The 23,618-nt window shown below is 42.9% G+C and overlaps 1 protein-coding gene across 15 annotated transcripts in view; it reads right to left on the bottom strand.

Moving 5' to 3' along the window:
* Positions 1-23,618, bottom strand: part of TNS3 (tensin 3) — a 221,061-nt gene that overhangs the window by 167,395 nt on the left and 30,048 nt on the right. For 3 of the 15 annotated variants that reach the window (XM_063325678.1, XM_063325677.1, XM_063325681.1), the window contains exon 2: positions 4,995-5,039. The exons of 2 other annotated variants lie outside the window; for them this stretch is intronic. In XM_063325678.1, coding sequence (XP_063181748.1) covers positions 4,995-5,039 — 45 coding nt within the window. Of the gene's footprint in view, positions 1-2,667; positions 2,746-4,994; positions 5,040-15,543; positions 15,582-23,081; positions 23,255-23,593; positions 23,614-23,618 lie in introns of those variants that run through there. 10 more of the 15 variants (XM_063325683.1, XM_063325688.1, XM_063325689.1 and 7 more) reach the window with 8 other exon arrangements.

Here is a 23,618-nt window from a genome sequence, read left to right as displayed (position 1 = left end):
GCCAGCACTGCTACCTCACAGATATATCTTTTGTTCCCCCCTATCCTCCAGAGAAAGCCAACATCCGGGCTAGAAATACACAGAAGTAAGCAAGTTGATAGTTGCACACTTCATAAACTTGCATTTAGCAGCTGAAAGCGCATATATCACGGTGTCATGGTTTAACTCCAGCCAGCAGCTAGGACCACGCAGCTGCTCTCTCACTGCCCCCAGCTGGGATGGAGGAGAGAATCAGAAGAGTAAAAGTGAGAAAAAAAACCTCATGGGTTGAGATAAAGACAGTTTAATAGATAGAGCAAAAGCTATGCATGCAAGCAAAGCAAAAAAAGGAATTCATTCACTACTTCCCATCAGCAGGCAGGTGTTCAGCTATCACCTTTCCGCAGGGCTCCATCATGCATATCGATTACTTGGGAAGACAAACACCCATCCCTCCAAACACCCTCCCCTTCCTCTTCTTTTTATATGTCATATAGTATGGAATAGCCCTTTGGTCAGCTGGAGTCAGCTGTCCCGGCTGCGTCTCCACCCAACTTTTTGTGCACTCCCAGTCTACTCACTGGTGGCACGGCATGAGGAGCAGAAAAGGCCTTGACTGCTTAGCAACAACCAAAAACATCAGCGTGCTATCAACACCGCTCTCATCCTGAACCCAAAACATAGCCCCACACCAACTGCCAGCAAGAAAGTTAACTCCATCCCAGCTGAAGCCATGACTGTCGATCAGGATCTGCCTTCTGTAACATCACTATGTTACATCTTCAAGAAGTAAAAAAATAACACGCTTTCAAGTCTGAAGTAAAATCTCATGAAAGGTCATTCACAATAGGATGGGAAAATGGCAACCTCAGCTCAGTTTCCTCCTCTCCCCACACGCATCCTTATTTAACTACTTTATTTCAACCCAGGCTAACAACACTGTGGGCTTACTGATACAGACAGTATTAATGACTGCATGAAGTCTACCTGGCCACTATACTTTGAAAGCTAGAGTTACACTGAGCAGGGAACAGAGTGCAGACCAGCATCTGTGGCCAATACATCTTCACTCAACACCTATGCTCCCCGCCCAAAGTACATACTTCAATTTATTCTCCCAGGCTAGAAGCAATGGTATTACAAACACTCCTGGTTCAATACGTAAACAGCACCATCTTAACTTGCAATCCCATCCAGATTACCATCTGCACTAATGATAGTAATTCATCTAGAAAACAGCACTCTGCATGTGTGGAATTATGTCCTTAACTATTTCCTCGTTTTATGAGGTTATCTTACTTCATATAGTCAAGACTGTTCCAATGAGTAATCTAAAACAGTATCTTCCATATAACAACTTAAAATAGGCACATTTTCTGCACTTTATTAAACCTGAGGATCCAAAAAATTTGGCTTACAAAATTTTGGATTCAGGAATTTAAGAAGTGGGGGAGAACCCAATGTGGAATATGAAAATCTTCACTGTGCATTTTTGGGTAGAACTTCATTTCTTTCGTAACATCTAGTTTCACTATTTTGCTGCTATTTTACTGAAGCTTTGCCATTTTTTTACCATCAAGTTATAACAAAGCTTTTTCAGGAAACAGAACCAAACTAGTATTACACAGATTTCTACAAAAATTTTTTATAGGATAATGTTAAGTGCCACTCCAAAAAAACAGAAATGTTTACTCAACAATCCTGCTCCAGGATGTAATTTCATTACTTAATCAGACAGCAGACAACTTGTGGTTAGCCATTTATTTTGTATTTTTCCCCGGTGTTTCTGTGTGGTCTTGTCAGATGAGTCTATGGGAACACAAGCTGATGAAAAACACTCTACTTGCAACTGTAGATTTTGCACTCCTTCTCTATTTATTTTCCTCTGTATTACAAGATTAGTTGTACCAAACACTCTGAACACATCCCTCTAAGCGTTCATCATGCAATAACAGTATACTAAATCAAAAAGTCTCAATCATATTCCCTTAATGCTACTAACCACAGATTATATTGTGCAAAGTCTGCGCTCACCTAAGCCCTAACAGGCAAATCAGAGGAAACTGAGGGAGAGCAGAGGCTAGTACTAAGTAAGTTTGTATTTTTCCTGAAGAACATGAACAGCACACAATAAGCAAAAAAACCACCCCCAGCAACAGTGTCTAAACTTCCTGCTTAAAACTATCATTCATACTGCAACAACACTTTCATTATGCACAACTATTTTTAAAACGCTAAGGAGAAATCAGAGTTAGGCTGATGACAAGAGGTACACTGCTTGCTGTGGCAAACAGCAAAATAAGGCTCCTCTTCTGATCTTCGCACTGCTTCCAACTCTAACCATCCTTCCCACTCTGGTACCAAAATCAGTACTATGGAAAACAGGCTCTTCAGGCTCTGGCAGACGTTCCTAGCACAAAATGCTGTCACATTTTGCCATACAGAAAGAGAAAGCACTCGCCATGTCAGATTCACGCTTTGTCTTTATTTGAAAGAGGAACTCACAGTAAACTATATAATGTTCAGTTCACATATACATGCTGATCTCTGAGAATAAGAAAAATTCAATAGCAAAGCATACCATGTTACAGTAAAACAACGTGTCTGTAGCAAGCTAATCATTACAATTATACCTACTTCTGCTGAACAGCAAATTTTCATACCTAAGAAAAATTTGAATTAAGTTACCTTTACCTCCACCTTATTATTGCAACCATTTTCAAAGTTGCTTCAGTTACAGCGTGGCGATAGGATAACACCCTTGCCTGCCGATCCAAATGGTCTCTACCTTTCCGATTAGCTATTCTCATTCAAACATTAACCTCTAGTAGGAATACAACAAAACAGCCACCTTGACAAATGACATCAATTGTGGTCACTGACTAGCGCAGGCTGCTACTAACTGTGAGCCCTGTGTGCTCCCACCCAGCCAGGAAAAGATTTGCTGCTACTGGCCTGAGGCTTGGAACTTCAGTTCCTCTCCTCTGCCATGCGAATCAATCGGGATAATGTAAAATAGCTTAAGCACAAGGATCGCATTCAGCTACAAGAACGAAAGGGCTTGTGGAAATGGATATCAAACACAATAGACGTTTATGAAGTTATTATACAGCGCCTGCTCTGTAGCTGATTAACTTGCTCCCTCACCCAAGGACAAATATTTAAACTATTACGTTGAGAAAAACAATTACATAAAACACAACTGTTACTTAACTCAATTGACCTGCTCCTTCCTTGTAGCTCAAACAACTAGTCACTTTAAATTTCCACATAACTATCCTAGATATTTCACTGGCACTCAAATCAGGATCTTTTATCACAGCGAGTAAAGAAAAACTCACTAAAACGTATGTTGAACTTGACTTTCATGATTCTTTTTAAGGGCCCAAAGAATCCACTTTAAACCCTGAATTCTTCCTCTAATGACTAGAAAACTCCACAAACCCTCACTGCTCTTACCGAATACTCCCCAATCTCATCAGTATCACTTCATCAGGATTCTTCAGTTTCCATTTTCTTGACTGTTGCACCAAGGGTACTTTCATATTAGTGTACTGGAAGAGCACTCCATTCTCTCCCCTTTCTCTCAGAATGATGACAGTTTCCTTCAAAGCATTCGTAATTTTTATTCTACTGTAGCTTAGATTTCTTTTCTTGCACTTTCAGAGGATCTAATTCGTTATCACAACAGTTATGCTCCCTCTGCCACACAAAAAAAAAGAAAACAGATTCTTCAAACAAAGCCATTTTCTAGATCACAGAAATTTACAAAAGGAACAGTCCCATGTTGTACTTGGCAAAACCTGAAATAATTTCATAGGAATGTACAACAAAATACAAGTGACACTAGAGAACACTCATTTCAAAGGCTCATCCTGGTTCTGATATCCAATTGTTCCACTACGTTTTTCATTGCGCAGCATGTAGTGTATCGATATCGCTACTGAAATCAAATAAAACTTCTGAAGTATCTTCACTGCCTGGACATGTATGTTTGCATATCTGCTGACAAGGAAAATCTACAGGCTCATATTTTTGTAGGTGTCATGAAGAGAAAACAGAAATACTGTTTTTTCAAGACTTGAGGTGTACCTCTGAACGTCTATTAAACAAGAAGAGGTAGTCTTTCAAAAGAAAGCTACCAAGTCTCAGTCTAGCCCAAAAGTATTAGTCAGCAGCTACGCATCACTCAACAGATTTCACTCAAAATGCCAGGACAATCAGAAGTTTTACTCTTTCAGGATCTTTAATCTGGCTAAGTAGGCTTCTTTACAAGCAGCAAGCCATTTGACAAAACCAAGCAGCAAGCCATTTGACAAAACCAAGCAGCAAGCCATTTGACAAAACCAAGCAGCAAGCCATTTGACAAAACCAAGCAGCAATGAGCAACCAGTGATACCACAGCACCAGGCAAAGACAATCCGCAAGCATACAGTTAGCTATTCAAGATTTGTATGTAGGCTTTTTAGTATTATGTGGCTTTTTTCACATAATGCAGTTCAGGGCAGGAAAATCTGTAAAATTTTCAGTCTGTTTTTGTTATTCAACCTGATACTATAGATCAATGTAGCCCTTTCCCTCTCCTTTACAGCAAATGTACAATTTCCGAAGGAAAACACACTTTTCCACAAACACATAAAACCTTATTGGCCAAACCACAGCCAGAACATACACTGTTCTCCTGAGCAAGAGCATACACAAGAAAAACGGAACAAGAGAAAGAAAGAACTGCCTCTTACTAACATTCTTTCAGAAAAAATTTATAATCCCTTAATTTTGCCATTCAAACAAACCTGATGCCTACAGCCATAAACTAGTGCCTGTGTGCTTGTTTTATTTGCTAATTTTCATTACACACAAGGCTTAAGGCAGTAAAATTGTTTATAGGCTGCAACCCTCAGCAGCAGAGAAACCACAAGGAATTCACAGATGCGATTACTTTCTTAAAAGTTAAAAGCATTACTTCGGAAACATCAGCATACAAAATGGGTGGAATTGCTGAGGAATGAACATACCTCGGTTTGTCCACCAGCCAACTCTCCAGATGAACTGTTGTCAGCCTGGTTTAAACAAAGGGTTGCTTTAATTAGTGAAATGTTACTAACTGACAGGGCAAATTCCAAAAATACTTCACTACAATTAGAAACCTTTTTCCCCCCATTAAAATAAATTTTAAATAGCTTTTAACCCCTACACGGCCACATGGGTGTGCTCTAAGTATATACATTTCTCCTCTGTACATCAAACAACACTTAAGTAAGCTACAAAAATGTTTCCCAAAGCACCTGAAAAGGCTTCCCAGCATTATTACCAGAGGATCAAGGCAACATTTCACTTCAGTCCTGTTTCGGATACCACTAGAACTAAAGTTTTTCCAGTCTAGCTCTACACCGAATTTAACAGGGAGAGGAAATGCATAAAGGAAAGCAAAATGCCAGATAACTGTTCAAACCAGTTTTCAGTTCAGGTTAAGTTCAATTCACAGCTTATTACTATACTGACTGTAGTTGTCACGCTCCCCTCGCTGCGATTAATTTTCCATCTTTTCACTTTCTAGAAACTGTTCAATTATTCTACCACCATGCATTCATGAGACTCCAACCCTTCCCCATGCAGCCCCCAGCATGTTGTGTTTACACATGATAACAACGTGAACCGTGAAAATCAAAATCAAAATCCACTGCTGACAGAACAGGTAGTAAGACATCAATACCAGTGCAGATCTTTTTAAACAAAAAAAAAAAAAAAAAAAAAATCAGTTTGCAAGCAGTAAAGGGTGGAGCTTAGTATTTTTTTCTTAGAACAAGTAATAAAATCCTTTAAAGTTAAGACAAACCAAACCCTGGGATTTAGTAACCTGAACTACCGTACTCTCTAAACTTAAGCATGACAAATGAACCTTTTATATGCAAAACATGCACACACACACACAAGATATCGATTGTATAATACCTGTAGAACAACATGTAGATGCCCTTTTTGCTCTTATTGGTTGCATGTGCTGCATGTACAGACAGATGCCTTCAGACTAAATGAAATGTCTTGTCAAAGTGACATTTTGCACAAAATTTAAGATCTTTCAATTACTCAGCCTCTTTGGAGTATGGCTGTGTTTAACCGTCTCCTGTGACTGAATGTGGTTAACAGGAGCGTCCCCCGTGAAAAGGGAGAGGACTACTTATAGACTTCTTGGTTTATGCGAGGTATTCCCCAAACATAAGGCTCCCTGAACTGAGATTTGATTCATGCAACTCAGTGCTCCAGTGACCCCAGTTCCCAAGCAGGAAAGGTGATCCTGCAAGGTCATTGAAGTGAAAATTTCTAGCAGAATCAGACTACCTGGAATTTAGATTTACATTTACAGTTGTCCAACTCATGCTATTACTTATAGCAGCCAGATTTTCCAAGTATTACAGACAACATGAGCTTGTTGTAGTACCTTCTTATAATGAGTACCTTGTAACCTACAGCAGTGCTTGCTTACACCATGACCTTATGCTATGACTTCCCCTTCATTGTTGGCTGATTTATCTAAATCTAGAAGCAAATATTTCCACAGAGACAGCAACATGCAATCATCTTCTAAGGACCTTCAAAGATCCTCGTGTAATAAGTCTCGATATCTAACACAGTTCTCAAAAAACTAATTTCTGCAGCTATTACACAGTTAATTTTCTTTCACTCACTCAACTTGCTTTAGTCATTGGCTTCTTTTGTTCAAGAGACATTTGTTAAGAAAGGAATTCAATTATTAGGAACCACTTAATGCTCCTGTAAAATGATGGGATTTGTAGATTTTTTTTTTTTTTTAAACACACAAACATATCACCTATGAAGGTAAAATGCAAGACCTCTCAGACCTTAAAAAAAACCAACCCAAAACACAAAACCCCAAACATGCTTTGCTTGGTTTACTCAAATTCAACCTCAAATACAAAAACTCCTGCTAGCAGAGGCCCAGCCACCAGTGCATGACAAAAAATTACTTTGAGTTTAGGGGGATTAAATCACCCCCAGAGTTTCTTTTAAAAAGGCCTCTGTGAGGTGGGTGAGAAGACTCCTTGTATTCTTTCCTTAGGACCCCAAAGCAGCCAAATTGAGCCACCAACTGCAAAAGCAGAGAGATAAGGGAATAGTGTTGCATCTAATCAAAACTGAGGATAGACTGCAATTATTCATCCTGGAACACAACCAGGACCCTCGGTCAATCACGTTTATGAACAAAATTCTGTGAAACCTTAAAATAACCAAAGAACTAACTGCAATACTCTTAAGCCGAAGCAAGCCCCTAAAATCTTTAAATGTAGATGTATAAACAATGCAGGGAAAAATTCCAGTAAATAAATACTATAAGCTTATGCCAGGACTCTGGTTGTTATGTGCTGCTATTTTGTATCTTGAACAAGAAATAAGATTGTCACTTGTGGCACGATATACCCTCACAGAGAGAAATGACACATGCACGCACACAAAGATTTCCAAAGCACCTTCTGGGGTGGGGGAAGAGGTAGGATATAAAATCACGCTGTAACCTGCTATCTGACCTGCAGGATAAGCACCCAAGCAGAATACTGAGAAAATCAGTGTGAATAAAATCCTGATACTTTTAGAAAATCTTGACTTAAAAGAGCAAGTTGAGTATACAACTTCAACAGAACACAAGTTCAACAATCTTTAAGAAGCATGGTTGAGAAACAGAGCATAATATTTGATATCACCTAACCCTTGTCTACTTTTAGGTCACTTCGATACATATAATAATTCCCTCTTGTATTTAAGATGTCTGAAATTGAAAGAAACACAAAAACCTGATGATGTTCATGAGAGAGTTTAACTACTGCAGATTATCAATAAAGAAGACTTCCCTAAACTCACTGAGGTTTCTATGTAGTATCCATGTCCTACAGACAACCGCATCACTATACAGGGAGGCACAAGAGCGCTACTGAGCAATTCTACTTCCCTCATCCTGCAGAATACATGGTGTTCGGCATGCAAACGCAGATGGATTAGTGGTCATTTCTTCAAAAATCATAGCTTAAATAAGAGTTGTGTAGCCCTTCTATGCATCTGCATTTTTCTTGCATCCCCTCTATCTAGTTTGTAGCTCCAGCTCAGCAGACAGAGAAATGTTTTCCTGCAGGCAAGAATGAACAATCTCTCCCCAATTACAGAGCCATGTGTGGGCTATGAGCAATTTTCCAAACATAAAAGGAAGGAGGGAATTTGCTATCCATATATTAACAAGCTAAAACAAGCCAACCTGCAGATGGAAAGGATCAAAGTGTCTGTTTGAGTCACCTCAAAATTAATCCCCTCCAGGAATGTTCACCACCTTCCCCCCACCCCCAACACTACGTCCCCCCACTCCCTCCCAGAGCAAGAAGCTTAAAGAATGTATCTAGCTCTTTTAGATTAATATGATACTCCCCAGAATACACACACCCTTCTTTTTCTCTTTGAAAGATGTTCTTCACCCTTCCCCCTTCATCCCCAGATGTGCACATGCAGATAGCCAAGAGACAATTTTATCCCCATTGTCTATCAAACGTGATACTATTCTTCATCAAAAATATTCACTGAAGGTTCAGGATGGAAATGGCACCTGCATCACACAGAAATATGACTCTCTTCCAAACGCTAAAACAGCAAAAGTAGTTTTTATCATCTATACAGATTCTTTGAAGCAAATTTGCTTTATAAACAGGAAAAAGTTAGTGTGAGAAGCTAAAGATACTGGTAAAAGCAAATATACACATTATGATGGATAGTTTTTTTAGTATTTCCAAGATGTTATTCACATTTGATCTGCCATTGCTCAACTGTATTTTACACAGTATCTTCGTTAGATGTCAAAACGGTATCTGTGATGTCAAACTCTTCTACACTTGTCTCTTCAGCAAGCTGAAAACTATCATGATTGGGAGAGGGCCTGAAAAAAGATTCTTGTTCTGCTAAACTATGGACAAAAAAAAAAAAAAGCTACATTCTCCCCAAAAAAGCCTAAAGAAGTTAAAAAAAGTTCAACTGAAGAAGTTAGAGTTAACATAAATAGCCCAGTTTTATTCCTACAGAAGCATCAAAATTCCCATTTTTCATAAAAAGTGTTAGAAACAGGAAATCTAGTAGCTGATGGCGTTAGTAAGAGCTACAAGAGTAACATTAATTCATCGAGTTCTTGCCACCCCAGAATACTGGCCAGATTAAGGAGGCAATGGGAGTTGGCTATTGGGCCACAAAGCTACTGGGAGTTTACAAGCAAATCTATCCTGCTATCACCCATGTTACATCCATCAGCGCCACTATACTGAAGAGTGGGTAATTTGGGAAACTGCCACGTACAGAGTGATGTGGCTCGCTGACAAGCAACATCAGTTGTTCCAACAACTTATGAAACAACGTGAGCTGTGCTAGGCACCATTAATAGGAAGGAAATGACGCACTGGGAACAGGGGCTTAACTTTCAAATTCCACCTGTTAAATCCATCCCTGGGCTTTGAAGTTCTCTCATTTCATTACTGCTCACAAGTTTGCCACCGCCTCTTTTGCAGAGAGGCTATACACAAAATTAGATAAAAAGAGAGATAAGACACAAACCATTTCAGGTACCAACCCACCAACTGGATCTTGGAAGTGTCAAAAGCTCCCTGCCTCACCACAGACCTCTGGGAAACATGGACAAATGGTTTAGTTTTTCCATGCAGCTGTGCACCATCTCTAAAATTTAGATACCTTTTTTTTTTTTTTTAAGATTGGGATGACATGCAGCTAAGTAACTTTGAGAAGGATCACAAACTGCCCAGATACCACAGCAACATATAATGTAACAGAGAGGAAGGAAGGTAAATATATTTGTGCATGAACATACTTGAAATGTCAGCAGCAATCCAGTTTCACTACACCTGTAAAAGTAAGCTAGCAATAAAGGAGGAGGTACTCAGAGGACTGGTTTCTAAAATTACATCACATTTTTGGGAGCACTGCTGCGTATATGAACACCAGAATTAATAAAAGAAAAGCTTTGGGTTTTTCTTTAGTGAGCTAGCATATTTCTCTTTCCCCTTAGAAAGTTTCGGTCATTTGGTTGGGAAACAAATTTGTATACAGCTATTCAGGATTAATCAATAATCTCGTTGCTACAACATAGGGAACTAAGAGAATACAGCACACCTTAAAAAATTATTCAGCTACAAATAATGAAGAGAAATACAAAAGGCATCCTGAAGTACTTCATCACCTGGTATACATCTTATAGCCAAGTAATGTATTATTCTTCGGAGTATCTTGCTGAAGTTGGTATGTGTAAAGTTCATCTGTCATTACCCCCCCCCCCAATTTTTTCATTACAAATACATCACCCTAAAAATAAAATCTTGATTCTTAGCAAAAGACAAATAACCAAAAGAGCCAAAACACAATCAAGAAATGATATTTTTACTCCTGAAGTACAGAACAGTCTGGGTAAAACAACACATAACTCAGGTCTGCCAGTTCCTAATCTCGATCAACACAAAGGCATAACAGCATACATAGGCTCTGTGGCCCCAAAGTGATCACAACTATTGCATTTCCCAGGAACTCTATATTCAAAGACCTATGCAGGTCAAAAACACCACCCCAGAAACACTCTTTCCTTTTTTCTCCAGGCCTTTTCATACCACTTTTAAGCAGGAGTATTTTCATTATTCTCCTTTCCCACTGACCGTGTCTCTCCTGAATACCTTTTCTCTTGCTGAATTCTGCTCAGCAATAATTACAATAGCTAGGAAATTGCCTGTGACTCTAGGCAACATCCCTAAATCTGTGAAATCCTCAGTTTGTATTCTTGTAACCTCACTCAGGTGAGTTCACACTTCTCCAAATAATTAAATTTCTTCCTTAACTAATGTATCCAGCTACACCTGAAATACTTCATTATATCAGCCATACAACACTGAAGTTGCACTCAATCTTCGCGTGAGCATAACACTTTTCTTTCAGAAAGTGCAGAACTTCAGTTCTGAATACAGTAAGTCAGAGTTACTTGAACTGAAACTCCCAAATCTATTAGCACATACAGGAAATTTCATGGTCATGGTAAACAAATAAAACTGGTGCACAATTTCATGTCATTAAGAAATAAATGGAGCAAGCTCACCACTCTTCTGAGAGCTGTCAAAAGATAGTTAATGACTCATAGGAAAACCTTTATTTGCTCTGCACACATGCTTCATTTCCCTCACCACTTCAAGTACAACAAAGAGAAAAATTCTGCCTGCTTGAACACTCCTACTCTATTTTGAAGTGTTTTTCCCTTCTCAGCTTTACAGGTCTTCATTAGGGAATAACTACATGTAACTGTAACAGCACCCACATGGGTAAGCCAAAGCAAGTAAACTGAACGACCCAAAAACGTTAATGCAGGCAACGTTCCCTCTAGAAACAAACTGTAAAAGAAGCATCCATTTCCTTGAAAGACTTGAAGGAGAAAGAAATTGTTCCAGGATGTAATGTATCTCCCCAACTGTCCCAAATGTATGTCCAAAAAATATGTAATGTAAATCCCCAACTAGGGATGACACAGTGCTTTCCCCTCCTCAAAAGAGCCCAAACCATTAAAAAAACAATTCTTAAAGATACTTTGATTATTTATCAGTTCCTTCTGGCAACATGGAAACACGTTTCTTTAGCCACACGATCACTGACTATTTTGATACTATTATCTTAAACTGGACTATGAATCAGGTTTTCCCCAGAAGTACTGTTCTGTACTTGCAGATTCCAGATGTCACAGCTGAACACAGCCACTCTTTCCCAATTAGCTCCCAAATTTTGTTTCCTGGGGAGTAGCACACTATCTCCTGCAGGCCATAATCAAATCTGGTCTGCCTCACAACCTAGTCTCTAGCTTTCAGGAAAGGTCTGCTTGTTGACACACTTTATGCCCCTAAAATGCAAAAAGAATGGCTATTATCTCTTCAGGACAGAATAAGCATCCATTTCAAAATAAAACTGAGAGTAACAACATGCATACACATGGGAAACAGCTAAAGCGTTTCAGCTACACAGAAATAAAAAGCCAAAAACTGCATTTTAAAAAATTACTCTTTTCTTCAAAATACCTTTGCAGAGCAGAGAAAGCAGGTATTTGACAAAAGAATACTCACAGCAAAAGCTACTCTTGTGCTTCCTGGGGGCTGGAGTTCTAGCTGGCTTCTGGCATGAGTCCTCTAGATTAGTTTCTTTAAAGAGAACTACAAATCCCATGATGCACTTCATCAATGCTAACAATAAAAAACTTGTGCTTCAGGAAAGCCACTACTTGGAGACAAGTCCAAGTTTACCAAGGGGTGGGGGGGAATCACAAATGAACCAAATCCCATGAAGCAGCACAGAAGTAAAACCACAATATTGAACAGAAAATGCAAAATTTTTAAGCCTCAAAAGCAAGAACTCTACAGAAGAAAATTGAGTTTCCAGCCAGACTTAAACCTATTTCTTCCCCTGCCCCATCATTAAGCATCTTGAAACACATACGTAATTTAATACAGACAGACAAATCTTAACACTCAAGACTACACACTTAAGTATGCTTTTGTACAGCAGACAAAGGAGTGACAGGATAGCTCCAAAATATTTTAAGTAACCACAGCATATAAGACAGAAAAAAGCAAGACAAGTAAAGGAATACTGGCCCCCATAAAAATACTGCAGAACATGAAAAGCTCTCCAAATAATGCAGGACAGCTGGATTCAAGCTGCAGCGAGGTCACTGCTCAGTATCTGCTGAAATGGAACACCTGCAAGATTACAAAAAGCACAAAACATGGAACTCTTTTGAAAACGACTACAGAATTATTGTCAGTCACTTCTTTCCAGAGTAGTAACTTCTAAAGAAAGTGTATGAGACTTGCCAATATTTACTTATTATATTTTACTTACAGACTGAAGATGCATTTCTAAAACAGGTCTATTGCTGATAGTTAAAAACCACAATTTTGCTTTCAAACCATAGCCAAAGAGCAAGAGCAGCTTAAATAGAATAGTAGGTTTTTTAGATGCTTAAAAAAAATTCAGTATTTGGACTAGACAGGAGAAAGCAGAGAGGAAATTTAAGAAACAGACTAATAACAAGCCCAGAGTTTTGACTGAAATCTACTAATCTAAAAATTTATCGCTTAAAATCCAGTCTACTACTAAAAACGTACACCCTCCCCAGAGTTTGATCTTAAATCCCTAACCTATCGAAACTATCACTGGCAATGCCAGGTTTCCCAAAAGCTGCAATAATAGGTTATAAGTTGTACTTGACTTTTCATCTTCCAAATCAAATCTGTCTCAACTGAAAATAAAAATAATTCTGAAGGCTGAGAGTTGCTGACAGTTGCAAGAATAAGTGAATGACTGCAAAAAAAAAAAAAAGACAGCACACTTTAGGAAAGGCTTATTAAAAATAAGTGAGATACCTTGTGATCATAAGGAAGTGTTTTCAGAGTTTTTTCAAACACAAATTAAATTGATTACATACTAAAATCAACAGCAATGATTTTAACCACAGAACTAGTCAGGTTCCAGGCTCTCACTTCTTGACCATAGCAACAGGCTGTTTGTTTATGAACTAGAAATCAGCCAATAACTGCTTCATCAAACCCAAAGGGAACAGTTTGTTACTGAAATTCAGGCAGCTGAAATTTCTTCATGTATGAATATAATTTTAAAAAGGCAAACTAGCCATAACCTGGCAAAAGTACAACGCCAACAATTTGTTAAATTTGGATTGCAAACACTATAGAAAGGCTCAGACAGACCAAGTAAACAAAACCTAACACATATGTTCAGGAAATAACCTGTTCCCAGACACACAAGCACACAATACCCACAGAGATATTCTTTGCTCTCATAGTTACTATTTTCAGGACACTAACTTCCAGGAAAGTATCTTGTAACAAGCCACTGTCGCCTATTAATCATTAAAGCTAGAAAAAATAAAAGCCTGGACGCACACAAGTTGTGTTTCCACGACTAATTCCTTTATTACTTGGGGAAAAATCATGTAAGGCTGCACAACACAGATCATGTCTCCCTCTTCACTAGCCCCAGGAAGGGCAAAAGGGTGCCCATGATGTGGTACAGAGCCTAACACTGATAGAGCTACATGTTACAAACCACCCCATCTTCAGAAGAAACCTCTAATTGAGTAATCCATTAGCTTGTGGTTGGTATCAAACAGCCAGGAATGCTCGAGCTGTGCCTGGCCAGAGCATCTCTCAGTCTCTCCTGGTAGTTCATATTAAAGTACCAAAGTGGGAAGGGGAGAGTCTGCATTCACAGCATACAAAGAGGGAAGACCATAGGACCTCTAAGCCAGTACGCTCTCCTGTGATGTGGAAGGCTCAGGCTGAAGTTCCTGCCCTCCTTTGCTTCCACATTGCAGATAAGCACCCCAAACACAGTGCTACAGTATCTGTCTCGGCTCCATGAATACTGGATTATTTACTACAATAGCCCAGCCTCAGATCTGAAAACCAACTTTTCCCCTCTCCCTCCTTCCCAGTGGGATGCCCTCAATTGCCCCCACCCCCACAACTACCAACTTGACAGCATCAACTCATCTCCATTGGCCACTACAAATCCAGCTGCTGCCCTGAAACAGGAGGATTTATGCTAGCCAGCACAGAGGACTTAGCTACTGACATTGTAGCTACCAGAGGAGAGAAGGAAGAGGAGACAGACACTTCTGCAAGGACAAGAAGCAGTATCGGCAACCTGACACTGACCAGCAGGCTGGAAGGAGCTGCAGAACGTACCACACGGCTGTCTGGGCCCTCCTCATCCCCTCCAGAGAAAAGGTGGCAAGCCAGATGGAAGTGTCCCCTGGGCTACTTTCAACTGCAGCCACCTGCTGAACCACTAAAACAGAAACATGACACCAGAAAAAAGCCTCAAAATGTATTAATGGGGATGAACATGGGTGATCAGGACACAAAAGTGTCCGAATTTGGCAACCAAGAAGCCTTGCAAAAACCTGAAGTTTTTGTCTGCGAAAGACAGAAGGTGCAACATGCTTAGGTTTTTTTTTATTGGTGCAAAAAAAAAAAACAACCCACAAACACTGCTAGAGGAAGTATTTCTGCAGAGACCCTCATATCCAACAAGACAATTTTATACAAATATAAACAGCCCTCACTGAATTACACCCTAGTGGCTTCTTTTTTCACCTTACCTTCTCAAATGAATTTTAGTAGTACTAGCTGCAGAAAAAGGGCAAGTATAGAAAGACCTATGGGAAAAGGAAGCCAACCCATTTAACTAAAAAGACAGCAATAAATACACTCCTATTGATCAGTGGGAAAGAGCTTACCAAATATACAGATTGAGAATGGTAGGCAAGGGACAAGAGGGCAGGATGGCATGTTTGAAGTTTTATATATGGTCTAATGATTTTTTTCAACGCAAGGAAGAACTACAAATTCATTTGCACTGCAGGATTACACAGTTTACCCAACTAAAATTACCTCCTTCAAGAACAGCATTTTAATTGCAAGTAAAAACTTAAGTCTGCAGGTTGAATTCATGATCACTTACTTTTTCACTCCGTCCACAGGCATACAGCTTTCAACAAACTGTGAAGAAAAAAGATTACCTCAACTTTACATTTTTTTTTTGTTAATTTCTGTGGTTTAGGCTTAAAAGGTATCAGCACCACTTTTGTCATTCAGTAAGTCAATGCAAGAATGATAGATAAATAAAAAAGCTAACCTCCAGAAGTGCCTCCTGAACATGTAAACCTAATAGAGCGCTCTCCATACACCACCATTCTCTTTCTCATTCCCCAAAATTAAATATATGCATTCCTAAATGGATTAAGATCCTCTTTCTCCCATCCCCAAAGCTAAGAGAGTGTCTATATAGCTTAAGGAGCTACAAAGACATAACAGCAGCTTCCCTTCCTCTGTCTCTGAGGCTGCTTAATTTCCTCAGGTCTTTTCCAGTGGAGGTGCACTGGAAGCAGGCTGTATCACCACACCTGTCCATCAGATTACTGCAAATCAACCTGTCACTTTATGCCTCAAGCAATTAATTATCTCAATTCTGTTATCACACAGGTCTGTACCCGCAGGGTAATTAGATAGTAGCATGGGCAGGAAAAAAAAAAAAAAAAGAAAAAAGAAAAAAAGAAAGAAAGGTGAACACCTAGTCCCTGTGAAGCAAGGCAATGTTAATTTCCTATCACTGGCAGATCACTACAACAGACCCTGCAGGCTATGGAAATTCTGCCTTTAATACATGAAGCACAGAACAGCTACACACCCTTCCTGAATTTAAGAAATCCTGAGTGTGCAAGTCCAGTTATATTCTTAAACTATGCAAAAAAAAAGGCAACTTTAAAAGCACAGTTACATGGTTAAGTATATTAATACAGGAGACTACCAAATCAAGTGGGGAAAAAAGGGAGCGGGGGGCACTTAACATGCATGAAGTGCAATACCATTATCAGTGCAGACTCTCACACACTGCCATAAAGACAGCAAGAAAACCCCCTCACTCTCTCATTTATCAGATGTAGCTCATTATGTTTATTCTGCCATTCCAAGCACTGCACTAAAGGATTAATTTTAAAAGCCAAAAGCAATACAATGAAGTACGTTCCTGTCAGAGTGCTAGGGGTGTTGCAAGCAGCAGGGTAGCAGATTGCTCTATCCCCAGCTGCAAAATACCATCTTCCACACTGTTTTTCTGAAACTCAGTTTTCCTTCATCATCAAACAGCAGGCCTCACTTTGGGGACATTGGCCTGACAAAACTTTAATAGCGTTGACATTTCCAGGATGCGTGCTTCCCCCAACCTTATCTTCTACCTCTCACTAAAATAATTTGCTGCGAAACACCTGTAAATACTTACATGCAAATCCTTATTATAGGCCTACAGTATAAGAAACAATTAACTGACTATCAGAGAGGCTGTACAGTCACCTGGCTTGCTTCTAGCCTTCCAGCCACAAAGGTACTAAGGCAAAAAAAAAACAAAACCAAAAAACCCACACCATCAAAAAACCACCCAAGAACAACAAAAAAAGCCTGAAGCGCTAACTCACTCCTGCCCCCCCACCTCTCCTATCACACACATCATCTTTCATGGTTGGAGAGTCTCCATCAAGAGGGATTTTCCAAGAGAAGGTTCTTCAGCAACAGCTCAGGCGTGTAGTTTTTAAGATGTGGTAACTCCTGGTTACTTTCAGTCCTGTATTTGAGTCCTCTGTGTGGAAGGCACATGAGCTGAGTTTAACCTCACCTGCAAAGGTGGTTCTTTTCTAGGCTTCACTTCCTTGTTGCTGGTCAGTCTTAGCCTATCAATCAATGGCAGTGATAAAAAGGCCTAATATTTCTGAATAATAAACAACAGGAATTGCTCCGTAGTGCTATTTCACTTAAGCAATTAATTTTAATTCTTAAACCATCAACATGAGGTACGTAAGTGAGTAAGTACCTTAGCATCTCAATAAATGTTTCCACTGTTATCTTCCCAACTTTACTCAATGACTCAGTATCAGGGGGGAGTCATAGAATCATAGAATAGAATCACTCAGGGGAATCACAGAATTTGTTGGGTTGGAAGGGACATTTAAAGGTCATCTAGTCCAACCCCCCTGCAGGAAGCAGGGACACCAGGTTGCTCAGAGCCTCATCAAGCCTGGCCTTGAATGTCTCCAGGGATGGGGCCTCCGCCATCTCTTTGGGCAACCTCTTCCAGTGTCTCACCACCCTCATTGTAAAGAACTGCCTCCTAATGTCTAATCTAAACCTACCCTGCTCTAGTTTAAAACCATTGCCCCTCGTCCTGTTGCTACATGCCCTTGCAAACAGCCCCTCCCCAGCTTTCTTGTAGGCCCCCTTCAGGTACTGCAAGGCCACTATAAGGTCCCCCCAAAGCCTTCTCTTCTCCAGGCTGAACAACCAGAACTCTTCTCAGCCTGTCTTCATAGGAGAGGTGCTACAGCCCTCGGATCATCCTCGTGGCCCTCCTCTGGACCCACTCCAACAGGTCCACGTCCCTCTTGTGCTGAGGGCTACAGAGCTGGATACAGTACTCCAGGTGGGGTCTCAGGAGAGCAGAGTAGAAAGGCAGAATCACCTCTCTCAATCTGCTGGCCACAGTTCTTTTGATGCAACCCAGGATGCGATTTGCCTTCTGGGCGGCGAGTGCACGTTGTTGGCTCACGTCCAGCTTTTCATCCACCAGTACCCCCAAGTCCTTTTCCACAGGGCTGCTCTCTATCACATCATCCCCCAGCCTGTATTGATAATGAGGATTGTCCTGACCAAAGTGCAGGACCTTGCACTTGGCCTTGTTGACCTTCATGAGGTTTGCATGGGCCCACCTCTCTAGCTTGTCAAGGTCCCTCTGGATGACATCCCATCCCTCTGGCATGTCGACCGCACCACTCAGCTTGGTGTCATCTGCAAACTTGCTGAGGGTGCACTTGATCCCACTGTCTATGTCATTGATGAAGATGTTTAACAGCACTGGTCCCAGTACGGGTCCCTGAGGGACACCACTTGTCACCCTTCTCCATCTGGACATTGAGCCATTGACTATACCATCCAGATGTGACCATCCAGCCAGTTCCTTATCCACCAAACAGTCCACTGATCGAATCTGTATCTCTCCAACTTAGAGAGAAGGATGTTGTGGGGGACCATGTCAAAGGCCTTGCAGAAGTCCAGATAGGTGACATCCGTAGCTCTCCCTTTGTCCGCTGATGCAGTCACTCCATTGTAGAAAGCCACTAGGTTGGTCAGGCGGGATTTGTCCTTAGTAAAGCCATGCTGGCTGCCTCGAGTCACCTCCCTGTCCTCCATGTGCCTTAGCATAGCTTCTAGGAGGATCTGTTCCATGATCTTCCCGGGCACAGAGGTGAGGCTGACAGGGCAGTAGTTCCCAGGGTCCTCCTTTCTACCCTTTTTAAAAATGGGTGCGATGTTTCCCTTTTTCCAGTCACCAGGGACTTCACCTGTCTGCCATGCCTTTTGAAATATCATGGAGAGTGGCTTGGCAACTACGTCAGCCAATTCCCTCAGGACTCTGGGGCGCATCTCGTCGGGTCCCATGGACTTGTGTATATTCACATTCCTCAGGTGGTCACGAACCTTGTCTTCACTTACAGTGGGAGGGACTTTGTCCTCCAGGACCCCGACTTGCAGTCCTTCAACTCAGGAGGTGTGAGGAGAGAGGCTGGCAGTGAAGATCGAGGCAAAAAAGTTGTTGAGAACCTCAGCCTTCTCCTTGTCTGTTGTTAGCAGTTTGCCATTCTTGCTCATCGTGGAGGGCGTACACTTTCTTTAACCTTCCTTTTCTGGTTGACATACCTGTAGAAGCCCTTCTTATTATTCTCAGCATCTCAGGGAGTTCACCTGTTGCCCCAACCATGAACTTACCTCCATTCACTCTTTTCATTTAGGCTTCTGCCTGACAGGGGCAGGACCCCTTGATCCTGGTTACTTTCTGATAGGTGCCCCCATTTCTGTTTCAAGAGAAGCAGAAGACTATCTCCACCAATCTATTTCATGTTCAGCCTCCCTAATGCACCTTAACCATTCAGCTTCCTCTCCACAGCTCTGCCACTAGGCCGAGCAGATCGTTCACCTGTTCACAACGCCACAGCACTTCTCACAGCTGCCACCTGTTACCAGTGAAAGGCTCCAGCACTCCCTTGCAGCCTGTGACCTGGACGGCTGTATGTTTCTGTGGCAGCTCTATCTGGGTTCCCACATCCATTGTGGCTGGGGTTGAAAACATGACCTTCTGCCAGGTGGAGACCATAGCTAAGCTCCTTCCAAGAGGGTGATGACCACCAAGAGGACTCACCAGCCGAGCTGGCAGAGCTTCAGTTCCTTCCTGCGTGCCCTTCCCCACACCCGGCTGACGCCCACGTGCTGTTTGCCCTGACTCGTGTCGTGTCGCACTGCGTTTGCCGTGTCCGTTCGCCCACCCAGGGAGCCTGCCCTTGTCGTGGTGCTCCCAGGTGATGCCCTGGGTGACGCCCACTCGCTGCTTCCTCCCTCAGTGTCCAGCGACCTGGCCGCTGCGCTTCTGAAAGGCTTTTTTTGGAGGGGGGCGGTTGGCGCCAGCGAGTATGCCTTGCTTAGGTCTGCCGCCGGCTCCTCAGCAGCCCACCCACAAGCTGCCGGTTCCCAGCACAGACTAGCCGCTTTTCCCAGCTTCAAAAAGCCCCCAAAGGAGCCCCCTGCCGGCCCTTTTTGCCGCGAAGCCCTTCCCCAGTGCGGACTTGGCTGCACTGGCGCCATGCAATATTTTAGGTTGCACTTAAAAGGGCGAAAGTATGACAAAGCTTTACTTATAGAAATACACAGGATTTTTCATATCACAAGAACGCAATGACAAGCAGTAATGTGCAAGCTGGTTTAGTACTTTTTTTTTTTTCCTCTATCCCCCAAAAAAACCCAACCCCACTATAAATTTCTGACAAGTTTCGTGAAGCTGATGGACAAGGTACATTCAGCCTTCATTAGTATGGTAGGCATTGTGCATTCTCAATAGGTACTCAGTAACAATCAAGAGATTCTTCTGGCATGCGAGTTAACAGTTTGATTCTTCAACTGGCAGCCAGAAAAAGTACACTAGAAATTCTCACTAGGAATGAAACAGAACTCTAAGCCCTAAAATTAAGTGCCTAACCAACCACTACGCTTCTTTTAGTATGTTTAGTGACTTCTATATCAATTTCCTTGTATTGCAAATGTCTGACCACATTTGGTTTTCCTTCGTTACACTTGTTCTGCAATTTTAGCACTGCTTTCTATGTCAGTTACCATCTTTGTTTTTGTTAAAACATGTTTAGGAGACACACAAGTAATTATACTAATCATGTTTTATTCAAATAAGCCTCACAGATCTCTCCAAAATACCACCTCATTCTCTGTCGTTTTGAGAGAAGGAAAGTCAGACACAAAAGTGATGAAGAAACTCTCTATCACCTTTGTCAGATGCAAAAGAAATTGCTGTATTCTTCTAATCTTCTGCATTATTATATCACTATCTCAGTGATATCACATCTTCTGCCAGCCGTAGATCTTATGGTCAAAGAGAGAGATAAGCCTGAGGGATGGACTCACATGCCACTCTGCAAGCAGCAGAGCCAGAGAAAGAACACACAACAGGGATCTTTTTCTGTGTTCCAGCTATAAATATTTTCTGCATGACCAGGAAACATGAGCAGGCCAAAGAAGGTAACAACAATGGTAACGGTATCCTAAAATATCACAGTTGTTCAGTAAAATGAAGTGTGAACTGCAGAAAAGTAATTTGGATTAAGTCACAGATTGCAAGGAACACTTGATTAAACCACTTGTGGCCACTGCCTTCTCTAAATAACCATTCCCCGTGGTACGTACACATCTACACTGAAATGAAATGGATTGTTTTAATTTAACTCATGAAAAACTCTTGACAATGCAGCACTGATTCATGAGCACCTGTACTTCCAACAAATTAAGTAACTCATTAAGCCTTCCAATAAACATTAGTTATTAGAAGTAATCAATTTAATTACAACAAACAAAAGCACCCTTTTGGCTACATAGGATGAAAAAGCTACTACTTCCAGTACTTCAGAGGTTCTATTTCACAGCTTCAAAGTCATCAAGAACCTCATTAGTTTCAGCAAAAGCCCCACTTGGCCTTCTATGAACTTGACTAACTAACTGCAGCAGTTTCTTTTAAAAATTAGCCAGCTTAAGACATCTGTAATCAGCCATGGTGTTGAACGGTACCCAGAAGTCTCCTATCAAACATCACATAAAATAGACCCAAAGTCTCATTTGTACAGTTACAGCCCTTGTGGCTCTTGCCACTGTTTCATACCTAGTAAAGTGTAAACACTGCTGTTACAAATGTAATGACTATCACCAGGCACTCCTCAACACACACGCAAAAAATACACCGTTTAACATGTAAAAAACATCCCAAAAAAAAGGGCATTTCAAATTACACAAAATACCGTAATTATCACCTAATCCTAGGCTTGGAAACGACACACTTCGTTGAGGCACAACTCCTTACTGCTCAGGAGACCATTCCAACTTGGAGGATCACAGCGCTGCAGCCTGAGCCATCCGGCCTGCGCTCCTGCTCAGTGCCAATGCCAAAAGCTGTATATGCCCTAGACAGTTACCAGAAGACACAAAAACATCCTGAACCTCAATTCCTCATATGGATAATTTATGCAAGAAAAGCACCAGTAAGCAACTAGAGATTTTGCTCTTTCTCGTAAGACGGCCGGCAGTTTTAGCCAGTGATGGCAAGCCACTGCCATCGGCTAGAAGTTGAGCGTCAGGAGGTATTTACGTGCGTACGAAAGACACCACCGTTTACCACAGACACCAAACAGATGCGGGGCAGCGGCTGAGGGCAGCCCCCGCAAGGACTGGCAGCAGACGGCGACGCGAGAAGCCGAGCGTGGGGGCGGCTCCGCGCTGCCGGAGTCGCCTCAGCCCCGCACCGAGGGTTCCCCCTGCTTGATAAACGCGCAGGTTTAAGTAACTTTCCAGGAGTGAAACGCCTGCCTGCCGCTAAGCTGCTCGGCATGAAGAGACCCAGCCTAGCTACCCAGATAGGAGAGCGCCTTCCTGGCCCCTCGGCCGGACCCTGCCTGCGGACGGCGCGGCCCCCCGGCCCACCGCCGCCATCCCGCCCTCCCCGTGGCGGCACTCCGCCACCTTTGCACTCCCCGTAGAGACGAACCCTTGAACCTCAGCGCACGGCTTCCCCTGTTCCCCTCGCCTGCTGGCCCGGCCCCCGCCTGGCCTGCACCGCCGGGGGCAGACAGCCAGGCATAGGGGGGCGCTCCGGCCCGCCGCTGGGAACAACGCCCCCCCGCCACCCACCCTAACGGGCCCCGAGGGCGAACGCACGGCCCCTCCGCCCGCCAGCGGCTGGCCCCACAGCCGCCTCCTCTCCTCAGCCCCCCACCGCGAAGGCGCCGCGGCCCGCCGAGGGCTCCCCCCGCGCCGCCGGACCTCCTCCGCCCCACCAGGAACAAAGCCCCGCACCGGCCCCGCGCGCGCTCCCACTCCCGTGGGTTCCCGACGGCCGCCCAAGTTTACCTCGCTTCCCCGGCTCCGCGGCAGGGCAGGGCGGCGCGGCTGGAGAGCGGGAGCAGCGATTCCCCCTCCCCCAGCGCCGCAAACACTTGTTTTTATTTCCTACGGTCCCTCCCGCCGGGGAGAAACCTCCAGCGCCTCGATCAAGGCTGAAGAGGAGGCGGGGAAGAGGCGCGTAGCACAGCTCCCGGCCGGGGAGGGGGGGGGGGGGGGCGCGCGGGGCAGCCCCGCCAGGCCCCGGGCCGCTGTGCTCAACCCTGCGGCAGCGACACCCCGCCACCGCCACGGACACCCCCGACCTGTCGCGATCCCCCCCGTGGCCGCGGGACAGGCCTGCGCCCCCCCCCCCCCAGCCTAGGAGGCTTGTCGCTTGGGGGTGGAGGGGTCTCTGGAACGACGGAAGCGCCGCCACGCCGTAGGGCCCTGCAAGGCTGGGCTCTCCCGGCCTGTGCCCCTGCGGCTTTCAACTTAAGCGCACGGCTGGGAACCGCAACTCTTGGAACGCGAACACTTACCTCTCTCCGGGACGGCCAGCCATGG

The sequence above is a fragment of the Chroicocephalus ridibundus genome, chromosome 2 (genome assembly GCF_963924245.1).
Source record: "Chroicocephalus ridibundus chromosome 2, bChrRid1.1, whole genome shotgun sequence".
Lineage (NCBI taxonomy): Eukaryota > Metazoa > Chordata > Aves > Charadriiformes > Laridae > Chroicocephalus > Chroicocephalus ridibundus.
This window is presented reverse-complemented; position numbering and strand designations above follow the sequence as displayed.